General features: G+C 39.1%; 1 protein-coding gene across 3 annotated transcripts in view; it reads left to right on the forward strand.

Annotated features, from left to right (window-relative positions):
* LOC110023996 (clustered mitochondria protein) overlaps positions 1-23,399 on the forward strand; it is a 116,547-nt gene that overhangs the window by 58,277 nt on the left and 34,871 nt on the right. For all 3 annotated transcript variants that reach the window (XM_020723685.1, XM_020723686.1, XM_020723687.1), the window contains exon 12: positions 22,167-22,271. In XM_020723685.1, coding sequence (XP_020579344.1) covers positions 22,167-22,271 — 105 coding nt within the window. The remainder of the gene's footprint in view (positions 1-22,166; positions 22,272-23,399) is intronic.

The following is a 23,399-nucleotide window of genomic DNA, read 5'->3' on the forward strand; positions in this document are numbered from 1 at the left end:
TATATATATATAGATCTGCTAAATCTAATATAATAAAAGTTCTTACCCAAAAGTTTGTACTGACTTTTAAGACTATGACTTGCAAAAGCTGTATTAAGTCAGCTAAATATCTGCCTGGTATTCTTTACCCCTTTATGAAAGTGAGCAACGAAGAGTGAGCAGCAAGGAGCTTAACGAAATAATCAAGTTTAAAATAAGATTTTAGAGACAAAAAAGAAATAATGTGCATGCTCATATGTAATCTATATATATGTCTACAACACATGTCACAAAAAAATGTAATGCAGGATATCATGACTGCTATACAATACATGTACTTCATCTGTTCATGTATAATCATAAGCATATTCGTAAAACTCATCAATCTAATCATAATATTGTGATTTTTAATTGTATAAACCTCAACTATTTCTATATCTTGTCATGTTATGGATCATCACTCAGTCTGAAAGTTACATCAATTATTGATATTGTTGAACCTCTAACATAGTTATGAATAGCTTCACTGATACCGACGATTCTCTATGTAACGTTGCCTTCTGATCCCAATGATTCCCGGAGTTTTGTCTCTGTCTGAATATCACGAGTAGGGAATCCAATGATTTTATTTCATCCATACTTGCATGTATCCATGTAGTTGCATACCATAACATCACTTGTGACATTTTTTTTAAATTATAATTCCTATAACAAGTATTCATGATAGGCATTTTATATAGCATATCCATGAGTCATAATAAATAGATATCCGCAAGCAATGAATGATTTCATAAACAATTTTATCAGATTCTTAACATGGTAAAATTCTTGTTATTGTGAATGATAATCAAGTTTGCATTAATACAGTCTATGCATGTATTCATCCGCAATATGCATAAAATTCTAAATGCAATACTGTTAAACACATAATCATATAAAAATCTACAGATTTATTTTTCTTAAGTTAACACCGGACTATTTTACCTGAATTGATGGAACAAACCTACGACAAGTTTTCTGAAGCTCGCCTCGAGCATGTTGCTTAGTGTAAATAACCTTAAATTTATAAGCATCTCAGGATTTTATGAACTCTTGGCTCATTTCATGATTTAAGAATGAATATAACTTTCCTTCCTCCCTTCCCCTTTTCTATTTCCTTGCCACCAGTAAAATTGGACCTAGTTGAGAGTGTAACTCATGGTTCACTAGCTCTGCAATCGTTATCGCCTAGCTACAGTAAAAGGAATCACAGAGAATGCTTTAATTCATAGCAAATGTCAAAACGAAAATTTAAGAAAGGAAAAAAATGTGGAATATCATAATGGAGGGTTTCCTATCTTTCAATTTCTCCTCGGAAACCCTAAAATGCTGCCTGCGGCTCTCTACGGGTTGTGCGGCTCGCCCTACTACATGAACTTCAAGCGCGGGAAAATGAAGTGAGTTGGAGGGGATAATGAAATGAAATGTGGCAATTTAACTTAATCTCGTTAAATCTCAATCGTTTGATCCATTCTCATGGTTGCTTGTTGCGAAATAGGTCAGATGGGAATAATGACAGGATTAAGGGTTGGAAATTATAATTAAGTTTCATTAAACTTATAACTTTATAATTTTATATCCTCTCACACCTTTAAAATTCATGCTTGGTGCTATATGTCAAATTGATTGATTTTACATATAATAATTTTTTACATATCTTGGGTTGAATTATGAGGGATACAAAATTTAGAGTATGCCTTTAAATGGTTAAAATCGGGTGTTGCGGTGTTGCAAAAAAAAAAAACAAGAAAAAAATTATAGTGCTTGATTTAGCTACTATGAGAAAAAAGTTCAACTAGTTTAAAGTTGAAAAATAGTTTTCTTATAATGGTTGGTTTAGATGGTCTTCTAGTAAAATTTTTTTATAATAAATAAACTCATTTTAAACTAATTTTCTTCTAATTTTAATTGGTCTATCACATTATAATAATATGAAATTTAAATGCAATAATTATTTTAATTTCACGAACACTCGTATCAATGTCATAATGATTTTTTCCAACCTTTTATCATTTTTATATAACTTCTTAGGAATTCTACAACATAATTATCCACTTTAACTTCGCAATAGAAGCACATCACATCATAACAATACTAAATGAAACTAAATTACATATTTTTCTATCAACTATTTGATCTTAATGTTGTAAAGTTTTCAGTTTGTGATCTATAATTCTTGTGATAAGTTACTAACACCATTATAGGATTCTTAGAAAGTGTTGTAGGATCGGATTTGGTGAGTAGAGGTTGTAATATGGCAAGAGAATGGGATTATGTAAAATTGTTGGAGTTTGCTATAGGGTTGAAGTCATTTAGCTGTTGTTCAGTCTGAAAACTGCAGGGCGAATAATGACAGTGATTATGGATGACGAAGAGGATCCACCACTTGTCCTTTTTAAGTTAGATAGTCACCACTTGAAGAAAAATAGGCCAGCGGACGATACGTACACAGGGTATCAAAAGCTTATCTAGTAAACTTGCATGGATTCTTTGCCACCAAGTGGAAGGTGTCCCCTATCGACTTAGTGGATTGGCTGTTCCTTTGCAGAATCAAGCTTGTCTTGAAGGTCATTTTGAGCAGCTCACGTCAAATGTTACCAATGGGGAAATCTAGAATGCTATATTGGAAATGGTGCCCAATCACACACCAAGCTTTGATGGCTTTACCACTTCATTTTAAAAGTTCTTGACGTGGGGGCTAGGGGCTGAACTGGTCCAACCCGGTTCAACAAGAGGTACGGGATGAATTGTTCTCTCCTTCCTCTTTTCATTGGGCGGCAATTTCCCCCCTTATTTTTTTCCGCCTATTCATTTTCTATTTATATATGTGCTTGCTGTACTATTCTCTCAGCTTATATATTTTCCGATTTCAATTTGTGAGGACAGTCACCGACGCCCTATTCTCCTCTCGAGGGCTATATTTAATGTTAAGGGTGGTGCTCTGACTTATCCCTCCCCCCGGTGGTGATTATCTCCCTCGAAAACAACCTACCCCTTTCCTTTCCGTCGCCAACCCCCGCTCCTAGCAGCTTCTTGCAACCAACAACCTCCCAGACTTGGTGCAGTCATCTTTCTACGATCCCAGAGTGCGACTCCTCCTCCCTGCTGGATACCTCAAGCCCTCCTGTAGACCACCTCTTCCCTATACCCGTAACTCCTTACCAAATTCCCTCCTCCATATAACCATCCCCCGTTATAACTTGCTTCACGTTGCAATTGCAGCCCGATCACTCCTAGCCACAACTCCTTCTATGACCCTTGCCAACCTCCCTTCCTCCTTGTTGACCTCACTTTTGGTTGAGGCCTAGTCTCTCATTTTTAATAGCCTAGGGTCTAGCCGTAGGACTTTCCTGTCGACTATTCCTAGAAAACTAGCAAAGGAGCCCTTTCCATTATAAATTACGAGCTTTTCTTCGCTCAACTTGAAGTTCCGCATAGTAGTTTTGACCTCTAGCATTTAGTAGGTGGGGCTACTATGAGGAAGCTCAAGAAGCATTCCTATAGGACCGTTAGCCCTATGATTGACTGTACGCGTTGATCTGGTGCTGTCGCGCTTTTCGCCGTCCTATTTGATTGAGCTCGAGCCGAGTTTTTGATGTAATTCGGGTCGCGATGCGTTTTTGTCCCTATCGTCGACGAGGTTCTCTAGACGACTCTGTATGACAAAACAGACTACGCCAACGCGTCCGGAACGTCGATTTTGCCTAGGAGAGACGTTCGTTTCACTACGACGACACGTCTGGGGGAAAATTCACATTTAAGTGTTAATTGTAATAATAAATAATATTTATTATTATTACAATTATTATAATTAATAAATTATATTAATCCCTAACCTAATTTTATTTCTCTCCTCATCCCCCCTTCTGTGTCTCGATCCCGTGGGCCTTAGGGTTGGCTCGTTCGGTTGCTTGACCCGCTCTTTTGTGTCGTTGGAGAGACTCGTTTCAGAGCGCGTCTGTGGCACGCGAGACAAGCCTCGCAGGCGCCCACCCCTCGTATCCTATCTTCTACATTTTGCGTTCGATCTTCTCTGCGGCAGATCATATCCTCTGTGAGGATCTCATCCTCTCTCAATCCCTCGAGCCATATACGATATCTTAATCATTCCTTCTATTTTTTTGGTCTATATTAGGGTCTGTTTAGAGCATTTCAGTGGGTCGAAAATCTTTTGGAGGGAGGGAAAATTCTGCTATTTTCTTTTCTCACTTGCTTCTTTAGTTTTTTTTTTTTTGTTCTTGGGTTGGCTTCCATTTACTGTTGGAGGAAAGATTGAAGTTGATGAGTGCTTTTAAAATTTCTGTGTTGCTTTTTGCTGCAAAGGGGTACCTTCTTCCTTCCTCCTGTGCCTTGCTTCTTTTCGGTTTTCCCTCTGTCGAGCCTTTGAGCTTGGTGCTGTGGATGGTATAGCATGCTAGTGTGATATTGCACCTACATATTTGAAATATTTTTTACTCAAGCATCTAGAAATGGAAATGTGAGCATGTTCTAGGAGTTAGACTTGATTACTTGCTTAAAGTGGTGAAGCTATGACATGTTTCTATTTATTGTGGTATGTTTCTATTGGAAGCAATTAGGAGGGTTGAAACATGGCTTCGAGACAATGTTAGCTCCACTTGCAAGCATGTTAGGATATGTATCGTGAAGCTTTTCATTTATTCTTATCTAGCATGAGACATTGGAGGGTTTATTTGGTCTTTCACGCTTGTAGAAGACTCGATTTTGGCATCTTATAATTCTTTTTGGCTTAAGAATGCATGTTAAGAATGCATGCTATTTTTGGCTTAAGAATGCATGCTATGAAGAAATTTATCTTGATTTGGAAAAGTTCTACAACTATTGTTATTTGAAACATGTGGTGACCCTATGTTTTGATGTTTTGAGGGCATGAGAATGTTTTCTAGCCTTTCTTGTGGCCTGATTTTGAGCCTTAGCTGCGGTTCGGTTTGGTTCTTGTTGGTACTCGGTTTGCACTATTGAAGCATGGGATATTAATTTCATCTAGGCCTTTGGCTTTGTTTTTAGTTGAGGTTTTGTCCTAATGATTTGAGTTCCATTTATTAGCCTCAGAAGCCTGTCCTTTGGCTCTGGTTGGGGGCTCGGTTTGCTGGTTTAGCTTCTACCCGAGAGCCTATGTTTGTGCTTTATACTTGTCCCTACCCGAGAGGTGGCTTGGGGGCTTGATTTGGTTTGTTCTAGGCCCTCACCCGAGAACTTGTCTTGGTGTGTTGGGTTGTTCTTATTAGAGAGCTGCCGGATGGTTTCCTACTCCTATCCGTGAAACATATTGAGGGTTGTTTAATTTGATTTGGTCTTTCTTGTTGGGCTTGAATTACTTGGATGATTGTTGGTGGATCAAATTTGTCATCCCAAAATTATGGTTATATTTTGTATTCTCTTATGTATATCAAAGATCCTCGTGGAATTGATTCAGGTTGCCATGGCCGCGAGCCTTTCTTGTGACTGCTTGTGTGTTGGGTTGCCTTGGCCGCGAGCCTTTCTTGTGCCTTGGGTTGCCTTGACTACAAGACTTTCTTGTGCCTTGGGTTGCCTTGACTACAAGCCTTTCTTGTGCCTTGGGTTGCCTTGATCGTGAGAGTCTTTTGGCCCTGTTTCCTGCCTTAGCCGTGAGCTCCTTGTTCTGTTAGTGGCCTTGGCTGAAAGTCTTGGCTATGAGTATATATGTGGCTTTATTAGAAGGTTCTATGTTTATTTGGTGTGTGAAGCTATTAATTAATTTGAGAGTTGGAAAATCTTAATTTTGGCATGAGTTTGGAGGTGTCGATGATACTCTTCCCCGGGTCACTTTCCTTTTGTTCAATTCATGAATTTTGGAAGATTCTCAAGTCCTATTTGGGAGAGCATTTGTTTGAGGTTAAAATTGAGCCTATGGAAGATATTTTTGGAGGATTGACACCGATGTTGGGGAGGTCATTTGTGGGTGATCGTCGTGTCTGTTCGGGTCCGTTTCGACTCGTTCGAGACAAGATTGGGAAAGGACACCCTCCTTGGATTGATCCAATTCTAACAAAACGAGAAAATAACATCCTTTCGGATTGATTCAAAGACCGTGGGCCCTACCTTCTCAGGTTTTTTCTTTACAAGTTTTGAGAGCTGATTCATTCTCCGTCTTTTCGGTGTTTTAGGTGGATCAGTGCCTCCTCTCTCTCACCCCTTTTTTGTTCTTTTTTCCTTGCTTCTTGGTTCGGTTTTTGATGTTTATGTCTGATACATAAGTGTTCACGTATAGCCTTTTGCTATATGTGAAACTATCAAACAAGGTCGCAAGTAGTTCGACTTTGTTTTGGGGCTTAGGGCGGTGATGACAAAAGCACACCGGTGGTAGAGCAGAATGATATTCCATCCTACGACATCAGGATACCCCCACGGACCCGGTGAACCGTAGGATGTAATATCATTTACCGACATAAGACTAGCGAGAGTTGACCCGTACCTTCTTAGGTTGTTGGTAGTCCTACGCCCGACAGTGTGATCGACTCGTGGACTACTATACTTTTTCAAAACTAATAAAAACAAATTTGATAAGAACGTATACACCTTTTTCAATCAAAAATATATTTTTTTGCTACAAACAAAATTGATGCAACCCACTTTTGTATGCTTGAAACCTATGTGAATGCTAAAAAAATAAATTTTAAATACATTTAAAAATATTAGTTGTTCACTTGTTGATTACCTGTTTGGGCCAAGGAGTACCCTCCTAAGTTAGGTTCAGTAGGACACCCTTCTAGTCGAGTGACAGGTTTTATACATCCGGGTGACCGAGTAGCCTTCGACTACCCTCGAGTACAAATATATATCTGAGCGTAGCTCTACCCGAGTGCTTGCGGTCCCCTCTTTTCAGATTTTTGCATATGTTTTATCAAAATTTTTGGACAAAGCAGTCGTGGTCTTTTCTCCGGGATTTTTCGGAGGTTTTGAGGATTTTATTTGAAGTGTTAATCGTCAATTTTCTCGAGCTTTTCGTCATGGATTATTCGTTGATTTTTCCCGAATTTTCCATCGTGGGTGGTCATTTACCGTTCTTTCTCGAGTTTCCAACAGTAGATTTTGCTTTCGTTTATATGATGCATTTCAACATGTTTTATTTGTACCTGTTGCATCATCTAAGGAACAACAGATCTCTTAGGTATACAGGTTTGCTTTGTGTTTACAACATGTTACTTTCTTGCAGTCACTTTCTTGCTGTACCTTTTACCTTTTCTTTACACCGCATGTACTGTTCCTTTCCACTGCATAATCTACTGTTGTCTTGTGCTACACATTTTACTGTTGTTCCATACATTATACAACTTCAACGTGCATCTCATAAAATGTTTAAATGATTGCAACCATAGGGCCGCTTGATTTGACATCATAACCTCACACCCTAGAAAACTTAAACTCGTCACGACAAAGAGTTTGGAGCTAGCATTGTGGACAACACGATCATCTTCAACCGCAGAACATGTCTACACCAGTTAAATCCTTCGTTTCTTAGAAGTTAAAACAACAATCCACAAGATTTCGAGGTTGTTTGTTTATGCAACATAAATCTCCAACTTATCTTTAGGCATTTGTACGGCTCTACTGTACATTCTAAGCCCTAACTCATTTTTAGGCTTCTGAGGTTGTCGTTCGTTACGACATAAATTCTCATATCTTCCAGTCTACTTGTGTGATCGTTTTACACGAATGTAAGCCCTAAGTAAATATAATTGGCAGGATAAAACATTTAAATATTTCTTCCTCGAAACTGAAGCCAAACCATAGGGTAGACTAGGAAGTCACCGATGTTCTCTTTCGGATCTGTGACATCCCCTAATTCTTCTTCCTTTGGATTTATAGTAAATGTTCTAAGTTTGAACCATCCCCTTTTGCACACCTCTTTGTCCGATTTCGTTGAAAAGTCTTATTCTTTTAACATCTTTGAAGATAATATTTCCTAATTTTTATCGAGAGTTTTCTTAAGTGATTTCAGTCATTTAAGATGTAATTAATTATAAGTGTTTACCCTTATAGGAAGCTTTTTCGAACCCAGTTTAATATACACCCTATTTAATTATTCATATTAAATAGGAGAACTTGTCGGCAAATAAAATGGTTTCGCAGACCAAACTGACGTCATATATATTTTAGTTTATCTGATTGAATCTCATTCTCAAGTCTTGTGCTTATTCTTCGGGATAGATACATGATTTGAAGTATAGTGTTCTTTCCTTTAAACTATGAAAAATATGGGGTCAGTTTGATTTCATATTTTTCTAAACTTAAATCTATATGTAAATTAAAACGTCCTTCCGAAGCGAGCGACGGGATCTCGATTCCGGTGACCGACAGCTTCTTACAGGTAACTCCCCCAACCAAAATAGTGCCGATAGCTTCTGGCGACTCCGCTGTGGATTAACTTTTCTCTCTATTTGAATCAGTAAAATATTACCTTCACACATCGATAATGTGTCTATGCCTCTCTTGGATCAAATTACCCTTTTTTTGTTGGCATACTTTACCCATTTTTGTCTTGGGAAAGTACGAATTACGGTTAACTTTTTGGTCTTCAGGCCCGTCTGTTCAACCACCTTTGAACGGAGAGGTTCAGGAGGCCATAAAGGACTTTTTAATCTTTGTGTGGTGTCGGACCTCAATAGGTGTGTTGGTGGACTAGTTCCGCCTGGGCATTGTGCGTTGTAAAGTTGGTCTCGCATTGGGTCCTAAACTTTACTCTTTTTTGTGTCTTTTCGAGTTTGATTTGATGTTTTATAAATTAAATCGAATTGTGTCGTGTTGTGCTTGTTTTTTAATTTTCTTGATATTAATTTAATTTTCATACTTTTATACCATTTTTTACCAAAATTTTAAAATCTTCACCAATTAAAATGAAAAATTTTACCCGGTTTACAGATCGATCTCTGTTAATTTGTAGTGCTCGCACTATGATTACGGGACATTGGCCAAATAACTAACCCTAGGGTCTTGTTTTTGAAGTTTCTGCGATGGCGTGTCTGACGCTTATTTTTTCCTGCAACTTGCCGGCAAGCCGTAGCGCCTGTAGCGTCGCTCCCACCATCAAGTTTGGGGCGGGATTTGAGGATCTCGAGGTCATTCTCGGGAAAACCCCATTCGTTATAGTGAAAGTTGCCACCCCAGAGGTTCAACTGAGTTTAACCTGAACTGCCTACGAGATTTTCCTTCTTACCAGGAGGGAAAGACTACTTCCACCACGACTTCTACTAAGCCTGTCTTTTCCGTTCCTGCTAAGGGAAAAGTGGTTATGATTGTCGATAATCCGACTAAGGAATTCACCGTCTCGCCACCAGTGTTCGAAATTGGGTCGAGATCGAGAGTTGCGCAACTAACTCAGTCGCAAAGAAAAAACCGTAGCCGAAAAATTTTCAAGACTGCTAAAGCTCAGATTTCTGATGATATGACTGTTTATGAAATTCCTCACCAGGAGGAATCGAGATTGTTGGATACCTCTCCGCTTTTACGAGGGAGTAGGTTCAATTCCTTAGTGAACACCGAGGGGCACGAAAGTATCCGAAAGATTGCCGTTGCTTTACGTCACCTCATGGACCTGGTGAGAAGAGGAAGAAGTGCAATCCTATCACCAGAATTAGTACAGTGTTTCAGAGGCTAGCTGCCAAAGAGGGTCGTTTAGTCAGTGAATTGCTTGAGCGAATGGGATGTGCAGTATCCCCTCACATGAAGAGAGAAATACTAAAAGACGTCAGATCTGCCAGACGGTCTTAGATACCAAATGAAAGATTACCTTCTCGCATTCCCGCCAGGTTCCGCTTGGGGAATAGAGTTGATACTGCTACCGTCACTAGCTCCGCAGGCCGTCGACCAGTTAAGTCACGACTGGGTCCGAGCGTTCTACCAATTGCCAGCCATAAAGATGTTCCTCAAATTCCAAAGGAAATGATAAACAAGTTGCCTATTACTGTATCTGGTCTTCGCCATGAGGGCACACCTCTCTTCGACATGTCGATGTTTCTGTTGAGACACCCCGTCTCAAAGCATCACGGTTAAAGCAAAAGGTGTGGATACCCAAGATTATCGTACCGATACGGTTCAACGAGCTTGTAAGACAGAATTATGGAATAAGCAGGGATCTGAAGTATCCGACATGGTAACAACAATTGCAAGTGAAGAAGATGCACAGATAGAAGATGTCCAACAGAGGCCTCCATATCTCAAAGTGATACAAGGGTCAATAATTGAGGAAAAGGTCGAAAGGCTCAGAGCCGAGATTTCGGAACTAGCGCGAGGACGGGGAATTCTCGTTGATAATAAAAATGAAGGCTCTGAGGACTACCTCGAGGAAGACTACATGGACATTAATGCCATCGAAACCAAAACCGCTACATCTGCGCGCGACGCCCAACCTCCTACTGAAGAGAACGTTGTGGATGAGCTGTGTAAGGCTATCTTCCTGAAGGATGAGCAAATCAACCAAATAAAAAAAGAAGGGAAGAGATGGGTCATTTACCGTTCTTTTCTCGAGTTTTCCAGGTGACGTTTTTCTTCTTTTTTTTGCTTTTGTTTATATGATGCATTTCAACATGTTCTATTTGTACCTGTTGCATTTGTACCTGTTGCATCAACTATACCTAAGGAACAACGGATCTCCAAGATATACTGGTTTGCTTTGTGTTTACAGCATGTTAGTTTCTTGCAGTCACTTTCCTGCTGTATCTTTTACTTTTTCTTTACACCGCATGTTGTACTGTTCTTTTTCACTGCATAATCTACTGTTGTCCTGTGCTACACATTTTACTGTTGTTCCATACACTGTACAACTTCAACATGCATCTTATAAAATATTTAAAGGACTACAACCATAGGGCCGCTTGATTTGACATCATAACCTGACACCCTAGAAAACTTAAACTCGTCTTAAACTCAAAACTTAAACTCGTCACGACAAGGAGTTTGGAGCTAGCATTGTGGGCAACACGACCATTTTCAACAGCAGAACGTGTCTACACCAGTTAAACCATTCCTTCTTAAGAAGTTAAAACAACAATCCACAGGATTTCGAGGCTGTTTGTTTATGCAACATAAATCCTCAACTTATCTTTAAGCATTTGTACTGCTCTACTGTACATTTTAAGCCCTAACTTGTATTAGGATTCTGAGGTTGTTGTCCGTCACGACATAAATCCTCATATACTCATATCTTCTAGGATATTTGTGTGATCGTTTCACACGAATGTAAGCCCTAAGTAAATAAAATTGACAGGATAAAACACTTGAATATTTTTTCCTCGAAATTGAAGCCAAACCATAGGGTAGACTGAGAAGTCACCGAGGTTCTCTTTCGGATCTGTGGTATCCCCTAGTCCTTCTTCCTTTGGATTCTATAATAAATGTTTTAAGTTTGAATCATTCCCCTTTGCACACCTCTTTGTCCGATTTCATTGAAAATTCTTATTCTTTTGAAAGATTTCATTGAAAATTCTTATTCTTTTGACCTCTTTGAAGATAATATTTCCTGATTTTTATCGAAAGTTTTCTTAAGTGATTTCAGTCATTTAAGATATAATTAATTATAAGGGTTTACCTTTATAAGAAGTCTTTTCGAACCCAACTTAATATAAACCCTATTTAATTATTTATATTAAATAGGAGAACTTGTCGGCAAATAAAACGGTTTCATTGACCAAACGGACATCATATATTTCTTAGTTTATCTGATCGAGCCTCATTATCAAGTCTTGTGCTTATCCTTCGGGATCGATACAAAATTTGAGGTATAGTGTTCTTTCCTTTAAACTATGAAAATATGAGGTCAATTTGATTTCATATTTTTCTAAACTTAAATCTATATGTAAATTAAAACATCCTTCCGAAGCGGGCGACGAGATCTTGATTCCGGTGACCGACAGCTTCTTACGGGCAACTCCCCCAACCAAAATAGTGCCGACACTCCTATAACCTGCCTCTCCTTATCCTGTGAATCTATATACAGGCCACTGTTCTCTGCTGTGACACCCAAACATGTTGCTACTTGTGTCAGTGCCATCCCTCCCTTTCCTTGCTCCTACACTTCACCCTCACCCCTCCACATCAGCCACACCTGCACCCACAAGTTCCCAACCAGCCTTCCTACCTATTGCCCAGTATAAGAAAGCAGTGACACAAGAAGCAGCGTCGAAAACCTTCCTAACCGGCTAACAAGTTGCCAACCGGCCTTCCACAATCTCCCTTATGCTGCTGTCGTTGCTATATCTCGCTGCAGACACCAGCGTCGAAAACCCACAAGTTCCCAGCCGGCTAACAAGTTCCCAACCAGCCTTCCTACCTATTGTCGCAGCAAAATAAAGCAACATCGAAAACCTAACTGTCGGGCGCAGATGTAGAAAGTGCGAGAGACGAAACTGCGACGAGAGACGGCGATGCTGACGCCAGACGACGGAGTGAGTGTCGATGATGCGAGGTCCTCTCCTTCGAGCGGTAGAATCAATTGCGACCGAAATCACCATTGGAAGCCCTAGTGGAGCTCTCGACTGAAATCGCCATCTGATTTGGATATGTATAATTTGTTAGCCGGCTCCCTTCCGATAACTAGAGACAGAAGGAGGACTAAAGTGGGACGTCTCTAGTAATTTTGTGTCCCGTTGGTGGCTTTTTTGTTTTTTTAACTTTATGTATCTTTGTTTTATTGAGTTTTTGTGTGTGTTGTATTGTGTGAGTTGGACCTTCTTTTAGACTCTCTCATACAACCTATCTGTACCTTTTCTTTTTTAATATATTAGTCATTGAGCTTTTATATAAATATATATATGTGTGTGTGTGTGTATATATGTACATGTGTTTGTGTGTGTGTGTATATATGTACATATGTTTGTGTGTGGATATGTGTGTGTGTGTGTGTGTGTGTATACATATATATATGTATGTATGTATGTATGTATGTATAGATACATACACACATCTATGTATGTATGTATGTATGTATGTATACACTTATCTATGTATGTATGTATGTATGTATGTATGTATATACATACACACATCTATGTATGTATGTATGTATGTATATATACATCTGTGCCTCTATGAGCTCTAGATTTTGATGTTCTTTAATAGTTATTAATGGCTTCCTTTTTATTGAGTTTTTAAGCATTATATATATATATATATATATATCTGTGTGTGTGTGTGTTTTCTTGTATTAGGGTTCAATTTTTGATGAGATTTCTGTTTGGACAACTGTTGACATCCCTTTTCCCTTTCTAGGGTTGTATCTGAGGACAAGTAATGCTCCGACTTTATCTTGCTTTGAGGTGGTGTTTATCCTCGCTCTTCTATCCTCCACAATCTCCCTTCCGTTGTTGTCATCGTTATATCTCGCTGCAGACACTAGAGGCAGCCCTCCCATAGTTTCTCTTGTAGTCCTTCTGTCGCCCCATCCAGTGCTTGGCTTCCCCCTTCCCGCTACCATCCAAGCCACCCTCCTGGCTGCTGCCACAACCTCTTTCCCCCTCCTGACTGCTGCCACTATCCCTATCTTATCCCCTGTTCCTTGTTGCCATCCCTAACTCTTCCACATGTTGGCTTAAGCTCGAGGGCCATACTTTCCTTTGCCGCCATCTCCCAAAACATCTGCTGTTACCGCAATCCGTTCTACGTGCCCCACTTGTTGCCACAAGTTCCCTTCAGCCCTCCAGTTGCTATCGTCATCTCCCAAACCCCTTACTGCTAAGTTGGAGTTCACCACAATCTTCTTCACCTGGGGTGTCGTTTATGTTATATATTGTTTTATTTCTGTTTTAAGATTCGTTGTTGTAATCCTTTTGATTTTCAACAATAATAATTTCTTTTCATTGTGATTTGGGTTAACTTCGGTATCATTTAGTATTAGAGCTTGTTTAACCTTCTATCATAGGGTTCTTAGCATCCGTCTTACCCTCTCTATCAAAAATTGTCTTTGCTATTCCCAAGACATAGCTAAACTTTTACCACCTCTTTTTGATTTTTTAAAATCAGCAACCTTAAGTCAATTTTTTTACACGCTATTTTTCCTTCAAACTTTAAACTCTAGCCATGTCAACAAGGCGATATATGTCTGAGCTTATCCGAGAAGGGATACAACTAGAGATCCATTTATAAAACACTGGGGGGACTTAGCCTCGATGGTGATGGGGAAAGTTGAAGGGGCGAAAGAGATGAGAATTTCAGCTCCTTCCATAGGGAGAATTCCAGTGCTGAAGAAGAATTGTCACGATGCTTTGGAATCCAATATCAGAGGAGGTTAAGAGAGGAGGCCACATATGGAGGGCGTAGAGGCTTCAGAATAAAGGTGGATCTAACCATGCTCGATGGAGATACATACCCAAGTGACTTTATCAAATGGTCATAATCAGTTGAGAGGGTCTTTGAGTGCAAAGGGATGTTAGAAGATAAAAAAGTAAAGGTTATAGCTATCAAATTGAGAAAGCACTTCATTGTGGTGGGAAAACTTACAAAAACAAAGAAAAAGAAAAGACAACGACATGATTACCAAGTGGGAAAAAATGAGAAAGACAATTTAGAGAAAATACCTACCTCCTCACTACCACCAGGATATGTTTCCGAGACTCTACCTGCAACAGAGAGAACAATAAGTGGAGGAGTTTACAATGATGTTTGACTAGTTGCAAATGAAGTGTGATTTGGTCGAGCCAGAGGAACAAATCATTGCCCGTTATCTCGAGGGTCTGAAGCCTGCTATCAATGACATTTTGCAGCTGTAGCTCTATTGGACACTGAGAGATGTCCATAAGTTAGCTCTGAAGGTGGAGAGACAGTAGAGATAGAACAGACAATCACCATCAGTTAGGCAGCCACCCATAGTTGGAGACACATTCCTAACAATGTCGAGAATATTGTTCTGATAATGACAGAAAAACTTCGAGTGAGAAAAATTCTGAGAAGAGTAGCACTCCTACTACTGTCTCTGCTAAAAAATGCTTTAAATGCTATGGATTATGGCACATCGCCTTTAGCTGCCCGATGAGTCGAATTGTATCTTTCATCGTGCTGGGTACTATGGAGGAGGTTAGCGATGAAGAGACTGTTGAAAAACTTCCACCGGATGAAGGAGAGATGCTCGTGATTCGATAGGTTCCACAGATTGAAGATATGAGAGATCCGCAGTGGCTTCAGGACAACAGATTATGCACCCGTTGCAATTTGAACGGGAAGATATGCAATCTCATCATCGATGGAGGGAACAACAAGAATGCGTCATATACTTAGATGGAGTAGAAGTTGGGTCTTATGACATAGATGTAGTCGCCACCATATTCTCTGACGTGGTTGAAGACGGAGAACAAGGTCAACATTGACCAAAGGTGCCTAGGAATTTTTGATTGGGGGGGCCAGCTACAGGATCATGTATAGTGTGATATGATACTCATGGATGTCTGCCACTTATTATTGGGGAGATCGTGATAATTTGGGAAGTGCATTGTCCTTCTCGTTCAATGGACTAAAAACACCTACTCCTTTACTAAGGATGGGAAGTGCATTGTCCTTCTCGTTCAATGGAGCCCAAGATGACAGGTGCCATTGCCAAAAGAGCAACATCAGTAGGACTTGTTTTGGTGACGACAGAAAATGATAAGATTGAGACACTGATTGCATACATGTGATAGTCACAAAGACGAGCATTTCAAGACATCATGATCGAGTCTCTACCCCCATGCACACTACCATTTGGGGAATTCAGGTTCCCCTCCTTTCTAATTAGGTTGAGCTGATTTTGAATTACTTTGGGCATATTCAGTCGCATTTGAATGACACAAACTCAGCTTAGCTCTGTAATGGACACCAAGAAGGGTTGGATCGATATGATTGTATGCTCGTAAGTGGAAAAAAATTAGTGTTTTTGGAGACAGTGCAACCAACAGTGAGCTCCTAGAGCAGCCCCAGGACGTTCCAACAAATCTGTCATCATCGTGTAGATAGACACTTCGACAAATGAGGTCAAAAATTTCCTAAACTTGGGAGATTGAAGCAGGGGCTTGGGGGCTGAGCTGGCCAAGGTCTGAAATGGTTCAACAAGGTGTTGCAAGTGGCCAATCGAGCCCTTGCTTGGGGTTAGGGTTGCCGCCCAAGGAGAGGGGTCTCCTTCTCTAGGTTATCTTCATTTATATATATGTAATTTTGTTTGTTAGGGTTCAGTTTGATGGGATTTTTGTTTCGATAGCCACCGATGTTCCTTTTCTCTTCTAGGGTTGTATACGAGGATAAATGGCTCTCCGGCTGTATCTCGCTCCGAAGTGGTGTTTATCCTTGAGTCTTCCATCATACACAATCTCTCCTCCGCTGCTGGTGTCGTTGTATCCTTTTGCAAATCATCAGAGACAGCTCTTCTGCTGTTTTTCTTGTAGTCTTTCTGCCGCTCCATCCAGTGCTTGCCTTTCCCCTTATTGCTGTCATCTAAAATATCCTTCTGTTGCTGTGGCAACCCCCTCTCCCCCTTTCTACTGCTGCCGCATCTTCTATCCAACCTTCCTTTTCCTTGTTGCCACCTCAAACTCTCCTGCGTGCTGCCTTTAACCCGAGATCCATCCTGTACCATGTCGCCAGCCCCCAAAACTTCTCCTGCTGTTGCTACTATCCCTCTCACATTCCCACTTGTTGCCGCAAGTTCCCTCTAGCCCTCCAGTTGCTCTCGTTATCTCCCAAACCACTCGCTCTTGAACTGGAGTTCACCACATTCGTCCTACTTGGGTTGTCATTTATGTTTTGTGTTGTTTTATTTATATTTTAAGATCTGTATTGTAACTTTTTTGAATTTCAACAATAATAATTTCTTTTCGTTGCAATTTGGGTTCACTCTGATATCACCTACCCATCAAGATTTTGTCCATTTTGGCCTAATGGCCTCATGGTTTGTCTGATTGGTGTGACTTCCCAGGAGGTCACCCCGCTCAACTCCGCTTAATTTTAGAACTCCAGCTGCTGCACCAAAATCCTTCTCAATATTTAAGAGTTCAATTTCATCATACTTTAGGGGTTTTACATTATCTCCCATTTAAATAACTGGTGTTCTCGTTTGTGCTCTAAACTTAGAAACATCCACCAGACATATAAGATTTCGGAGGCGACCCCTATAGATTCAAGAGATGGCTCCCATGGCCTTGCATTTTGCTCATTATGATACTTAGTTCCCATTTTTCAGGCCTGATGAAAGGCTCTAATGCCATTTGTGACAGCCCAAGCTTTTATCTTTGAGATATTATCTGCTTTGGCTAAATTATCTCATGATTTTGTTCAATTAGTATAACTTCCTAGGAGTTCACCCATCACATGATTGTTCCCATGCGAGCAAGCTTAAATTTAAAGTTTCTGATGAAACTCGAACCGTTAAACCAAAAAAAGCCTCGATGTTTAGTTTATGTAATTTTACTTATGGGGTTTCATAAATAATATAAAAATTGGGGTCCACATGATTGGTGGCACTTGTAGATAGAAAAATTTTAGATCTGTCTATGAAATGGAAAGAGGATTGTATCAGTCTGTATTTTGTGCTCGAGTTTTAGCCAAATGACATACTTTACACTGTTTGACGCGTTTCTCCGTATTTTGTTTTAATTTGGACCAAAAGAAATTCTCTGTCACTAAGAAATGATTCTTATCCTTGTCAAAGTATCCTACTGTAATCCATTTTTACTCTTTTATAACATAATTTTTCTCGTGCTCATGGGATTGTAATGTCTATTTTGGTAGAATAGTAGTCATATGACGTGAAATTGTTCATACGGGCTATCCTAACAACGATCTTAAATCTCCTGGAAATTCTCATTAGTGTGATGCATGTCTATCTTTTAATATAGTTACTTTGACTTTATAGTAGTGATCAACAAGTGATGATGACTCGCTGTATTTGCTACTTTATTATGACTCCCTGCTTTGTGCTTAAGTACAAAATTGAAAAAAAAGGATAATTTGACCCACGAGGCATTTTTGCCTTTTGGCTTAGTCTGGTTGTCTAAGAATCTTAGGGCCTCTGACTTTTTTGCCTTTTAGCTTACTCTTCGACGTGGAGAGCAAACTTGTTTGCCATTGTAGTGTAGAATTCATTATCAATATTTATTTATATACTCATTTAACTTCACTTAAAAAGACAATTCCGCCTTGACTTAACACAACTTCTGTTCTCACATGTGGAGGCATCATACTCTACCTCAAGCAAGTGATTAAAATTAGAAGGGCTAATAACGTGGCCCGAGTAACTTGTTACTTCAAAGCTTTAAGTTAGCATGCATTTGAAGTAACAATGTGAATCTATTTGACTTGATAAGATGTCAATCGATGAAACTAACATATTTGAGTAAATGATTGTGGCCTAGGCCAGTTCACAATAGTCCCTCCCTTCACTGGTTCCATCTCAATTCTGATTCTCGAAACAAGATATTCAAGGATGCTTGTATGCTACGTTAGAAAATGACACTTTTTCTGGTGGCCATGCAACTGCTCTGTCCAATGAACACCAGACCCCTGTCACATATGATGCAAATGTTCCTCCTTTGAATGACTATATACCAATTTTTTGTTGAAGTCATCAACCGTATGAAAGTGTTCAATGCGTTGGATAGCCCAAAAGGTATAACTATTAAATCATAATCCATCTCTCATGTTGAAAGCTTTTTTTCACTCATACTCCATCTCCTACTCATCCCAATCTGGTGATTGCCATTGCATAATTTGTCGTTGGAGAAGTATTGAATTCATATAACTGATCAAATAAATCATCAAATATTGGAATAAAAAATTAGTACTTGATTGTGCTCTTATTCACGAGCTTGCTATCAATGCGCATGCAACACGAGTTATCCTCTTTGGGCACACTCAAATTGACACAACATGTGGATTTGTGCTCTCATGAACTAGTCTTCAGGTCATAGAGTCCTCAACCTGTTTCTATAGCTTCTCATACTCTGCTGGTCAAATCTAGTTGGTTGGTCAGTTAGGCAGCACCAAGTATGAGCTGAAGCTTATAAAATATTGAATCTTTTGTAGGGGTGGCAATTCATGTGATAGTTTAGTCATAATATCTTGAAACTCCTCTAATAAATATTGCACTGCCTAGAGTATTGGCTTTTTTGTCTCAATGCCCTCTAATATAAGGCAAGTCTCTCTTATGGCCTGTAGAAATCTACCCCAAGGCACTGTAGATGTTATCTCTGTTTGAATATTATGGGCGCCATCAATGGCAAAAGTGCAATAATTTTCTTGTTTAGTAAATGGGTAGGTATTTTTGTGCCCATCATGAAGTGTATTTCTGTCATATTACTACAATCGGCCCAAAAGAATGTGATATCAAGTCACACTTGAGCTTACACGCTGTCTCCAATGGAAAATTGATTTCATTCTTTTTTTTGCGTGTGGGTAGTGAGGCAATTTGTACATCATTTGAGCAGATACTACATTCTTACATCTGCTTTTGTCTGTGATGAGAGTACACACATTTTCTTTCACAATGCAATGTGTACAAAGAAATATTATGCCTAAGCCATTGTTGATCTCTTTTTTGCTCGGTTTTAAGAACTCGTCAAACTAAAAACATCGCACCATCATTTGCGGATAATTGGTATTCCTCTCCAATTTCCACCTCTCTGAACCCAACTCAGTAAAAGAAATCGCTCTTTTGTTTGGGTAGTTGGATGTCAAGTGTCTTTATCCATGATACTTGAAATAGTTTCGTCTAGAAATTGCCTGAGGGGTGTTGATTTGATAAGTTCTCTTTTACTCTTATGTTGGGTTTTCACTAGTGAAAAGTTTTGGCCATATGGTCGGTGTGCTTTTGCTGTCCAATTTGATAGTTGACTTCGTTTGAAGGGTCGTGTGAAGATAATACTTCCGCATTCTCTCCTCTTTTAGTGCTAAGGTCTGGACATCTTGTAACGTCCAATAGAGATGTAACTGCACCATATTGCCAATAGAGAGTCTCGATCTTCTACAATATTTGGCTATGTTTTTTTCTTTGGGCTCCACCAATTACATTTTAATAAAACTTGTTTAAACTCAATGGTGTACTCCTTTACCGATAGATATTTTTACTATAGATGGTGAAGTTTAAAAATACGTTGTTTTTAGTGTGTTGTAAAGTACGCTTGTTGCATCTCTTTCTTTATCTTGGATCATGTTGTTATTTTATTTTTTCCTCACATTGGCACATACGCTTCATATTCTTCCACTCTAGGGAAGCTCTCTTTTTTAACTTAATATAAGTTAGTTTTACTTTTCTGTCAAATGGAACACTCTTGTACTAAAAGATTTGTTCAACTATTTGGAGCCACTTATTGAATTCGGTCAGATCCATACAATAGTCAAAATTCAACAAATTAAACTGTACTTCAACATCACCCTCCCTTCTATATTCTATGTTGAATTAGTGCAACATTGTCTCTTCGTTGCTTGAGATTTTTTTGGTAGAAATCATTTTCTTCTCTATTTGGATGGTCACCACTGTTGATGTGGGTGACTTTCTCATGGTTTTCAAAGCTAATGAGGTTTCTTTGCTGGTAGAGGGGTTTTTGATGCATATTATTCATGATAAGGGGTTGAACATCCGTTTGTGGACTTCTCACCGGATGCATGGTAGATCTCCGCGCTTTATGGTCATGGAGCTAAGAACTTTTTTGTATCTAGGGCTATTTAAAAGCTTAGGACTTGGTGGAGGATATTGGGTTTATGTTCAGAAATGAAAAAATAAAGAAAAAAAAATGCTTGAAGATTTTGGGTTCGCCGGGCTTTGCTATCAGATGACATCATTCTAGTATTCCTAGAAGGTGTTTTAGGGTCGGATTTTGGGGGGAGTGTTGTTATATGACAAGAGAAAGGGAATATGCAAAATCACGAATTTTGAAAAGGGGTTGAAGTTTTTGCGGCTGTACGCTCTGAAAACAGTGGGGCTAAGAACCAAATGATGAGGAGAATCAACCACTTATCTTCAAGATAAAGATTCACCACTTGAAGAAAAATAGGCTACAACTCTCTAAATAGGAAAAAATAGGGATAAAAATCTTCAAATAACATTAACCTAAACAAAAATCCCAAAACAAGGAAATAACAATAACTAAATCATTTTCAAGCAATAAATAATCCTAATTCTATTTCAAATAATATAAAAGTGGGGTCCACATGACTGACGTGACCTGTAGGTGGGAAAGTTCTGCTATAGGTATTTCACGGGATTGAAATCCTGTTCTGCTTGATCCAACAAGCACGGGAGATAGCGGGATCTTTCTCTTGTGTCAGTTGCCCTAATGGGCTATGCTATTGAAATCCCCAAGTTCAAGTTTTACTGCTTTCTGTGAAGCATATAATATGATAATCATTTACTGAGTTGTCGTTTTCCTTATTGTTAAACTTCTGCATACTTATTTTGAATCTTTTTGCATGTTTGATTGTTCGTAAAAAAGGGTCATTCAAATTCCATCCGAACTCAAGTAGTTAAATTTCGTTAGAGGAATCCTTACTTCATGATTATTCCCTGTAAATGGGAAAGAAAATGGTTGCGGTTGCTTGGGTATAACTTGTAACTAAAAACTTCTAAATTAAATTCAAAACCACTTGCAACGCTAAAGAAAAGGGCAAGAAAGTTTTGTAAATCTAATCTTAAATAGTTGAGACAAGGCTATTAATGATGATGATAATGATACACCTGTTTTTTAGCAAGGAACTTGCATTCTCATGTGTCCTGTGATGCTCTGGCAACATTATCAATTATGTCTGGGATATTGTAACAGTTCTACGTTTAGAACAGTTATCTTTGCACGTCAGGTTGTGGTGTCTTCTGTATTTTCGGTTCTTCGTTTTACGTGTGTAAGCTTATGCAAACAGAAATGATGCAAACCGTCTGAATACCAATTTTCTTATTGAATTATAGTTTTGGTTATGGATTGCTTATTCATAGCATTTTAAAATAAAATTATCTTTACAAATGTTTTTTTTGTATCTATTATCTGGCCATATGATTTATTTTGTTTGTTATATTCATATGAAGTGTACATTCTTAACTATGAATTTTATTCAAATGGGGTTGCCCCATCCTTTCTTTTAGCAGACAACATACTTCTTTTACTTGCTATTTTTCTTGTTGCTTTTGTATAGTTTCCTGATTACTTTACTATTCAATTTCTCTACAGAGCATTATACCAGGAATCCTTCAAGGGGACAAGTCAGATTCCCTTCTCTATGGCTCGGTTGACAATGGGAAGAAAATCTGTTGGAACGAATCATTTCACTCCAAGGTGTGTGCTTATTTATGTACATCATAAGGTATCTCTGATTATGTAAAAACTTTTCATCAGGTATAACTTTGAAAGCACTATTGTTTTTTACTTGAATAAATGATCAGAAAAAGCTGCTGATTTTGTAACACTTTTTAGAGATCTTTTTTTAAGAATTTTGATCTATGTATTTTGTACTGACCTGTCTATTTGAGCTACTCCCCCTTTTTAAATATTTTTTATAGATATTTTTCTTTTAACTCTATTTTAGTTTTCAATTTACCTTAAAGCTAATTATCAACAATACACCATAGTATGAGATACATGTGATGAAAAATGTGGATAAGGCGTATGATTGACATTGAGCGGTCCTCCGCGATCCCTTGCATACGCAAGATTGGGATGAGGAAGGGCTTCCATCTTGTGAGATCCATGAAGAGGGATTTTCCTCTACCATTAGCTTTGGCCAGGCCATATGGGCCTACCTTTCCGTTTCTTTCTTTTTATATTCTCCCGCCACCGAGAAACATTCTTCTTTGGATTCTTGGCAGCAAGAATCACTCGTCTATCATTGGGTTGCTTCTTGTATTTAAAGTCCCGCTCAACAATCAACATCCACTCAAGGAAATCATCTGACTCCATTCTCCCCTCGAAGATAGGTCGGTCCACGTTTGTTATTTAGGTAATAGTCCATCAGTATTATTTTTTATAGAGTTTGAAGGTGTCTGCATCACATCACTCGCAGTAACAGTAACAGTAACAACAGTATCATGGGGAGTATAAGCATGGTTAAAATGGTATCCAGTGGGCAGCTCTGCTAGGGTTTCGGCCAATGGTGATTCTTAGTGTTGAATCCTCCGGCTTCACTCCACCAGCTTCGTCGTGCTAGACGACGAAGAGTTTCACGCCATCGACTTCGTCGTGCCTGAAGATGAAGGGCTTCACTCCATCGGCTTCGTCTTTGCAGTTTCTGGCTGCGCCTCTCTCGCACATCGTCTTCTTTCCTCTTCTTGACGCACTCTCTCGCCACCCTGATACGAGGTGGTTTGCTTCATTTGCAGTCTCTAGCCGCTATTTTCTTGCATGCACTCCTTGCATGTCGAGATGGCCTCGGGCCTCCGTTCCTACGTCGCCGCCCTTGCCGGCGAT

Source organism: Phalaenopsis equestris, unplaced genomic scaffold (assembly GCF_001263595.1).
Source record: "Phalaenopsis equestris unplaced genomic scaffold, ASM126359v1 Scaffold000240, whole genome shotgun sequence".
Taxonomy (NCBI): Eukaryota; Viridiplantae; Streptophyta; class Magnoliopsida; order Asparagales; family Orchidaceae; genus Phalaenopsis; species Phalaenopsis equestris.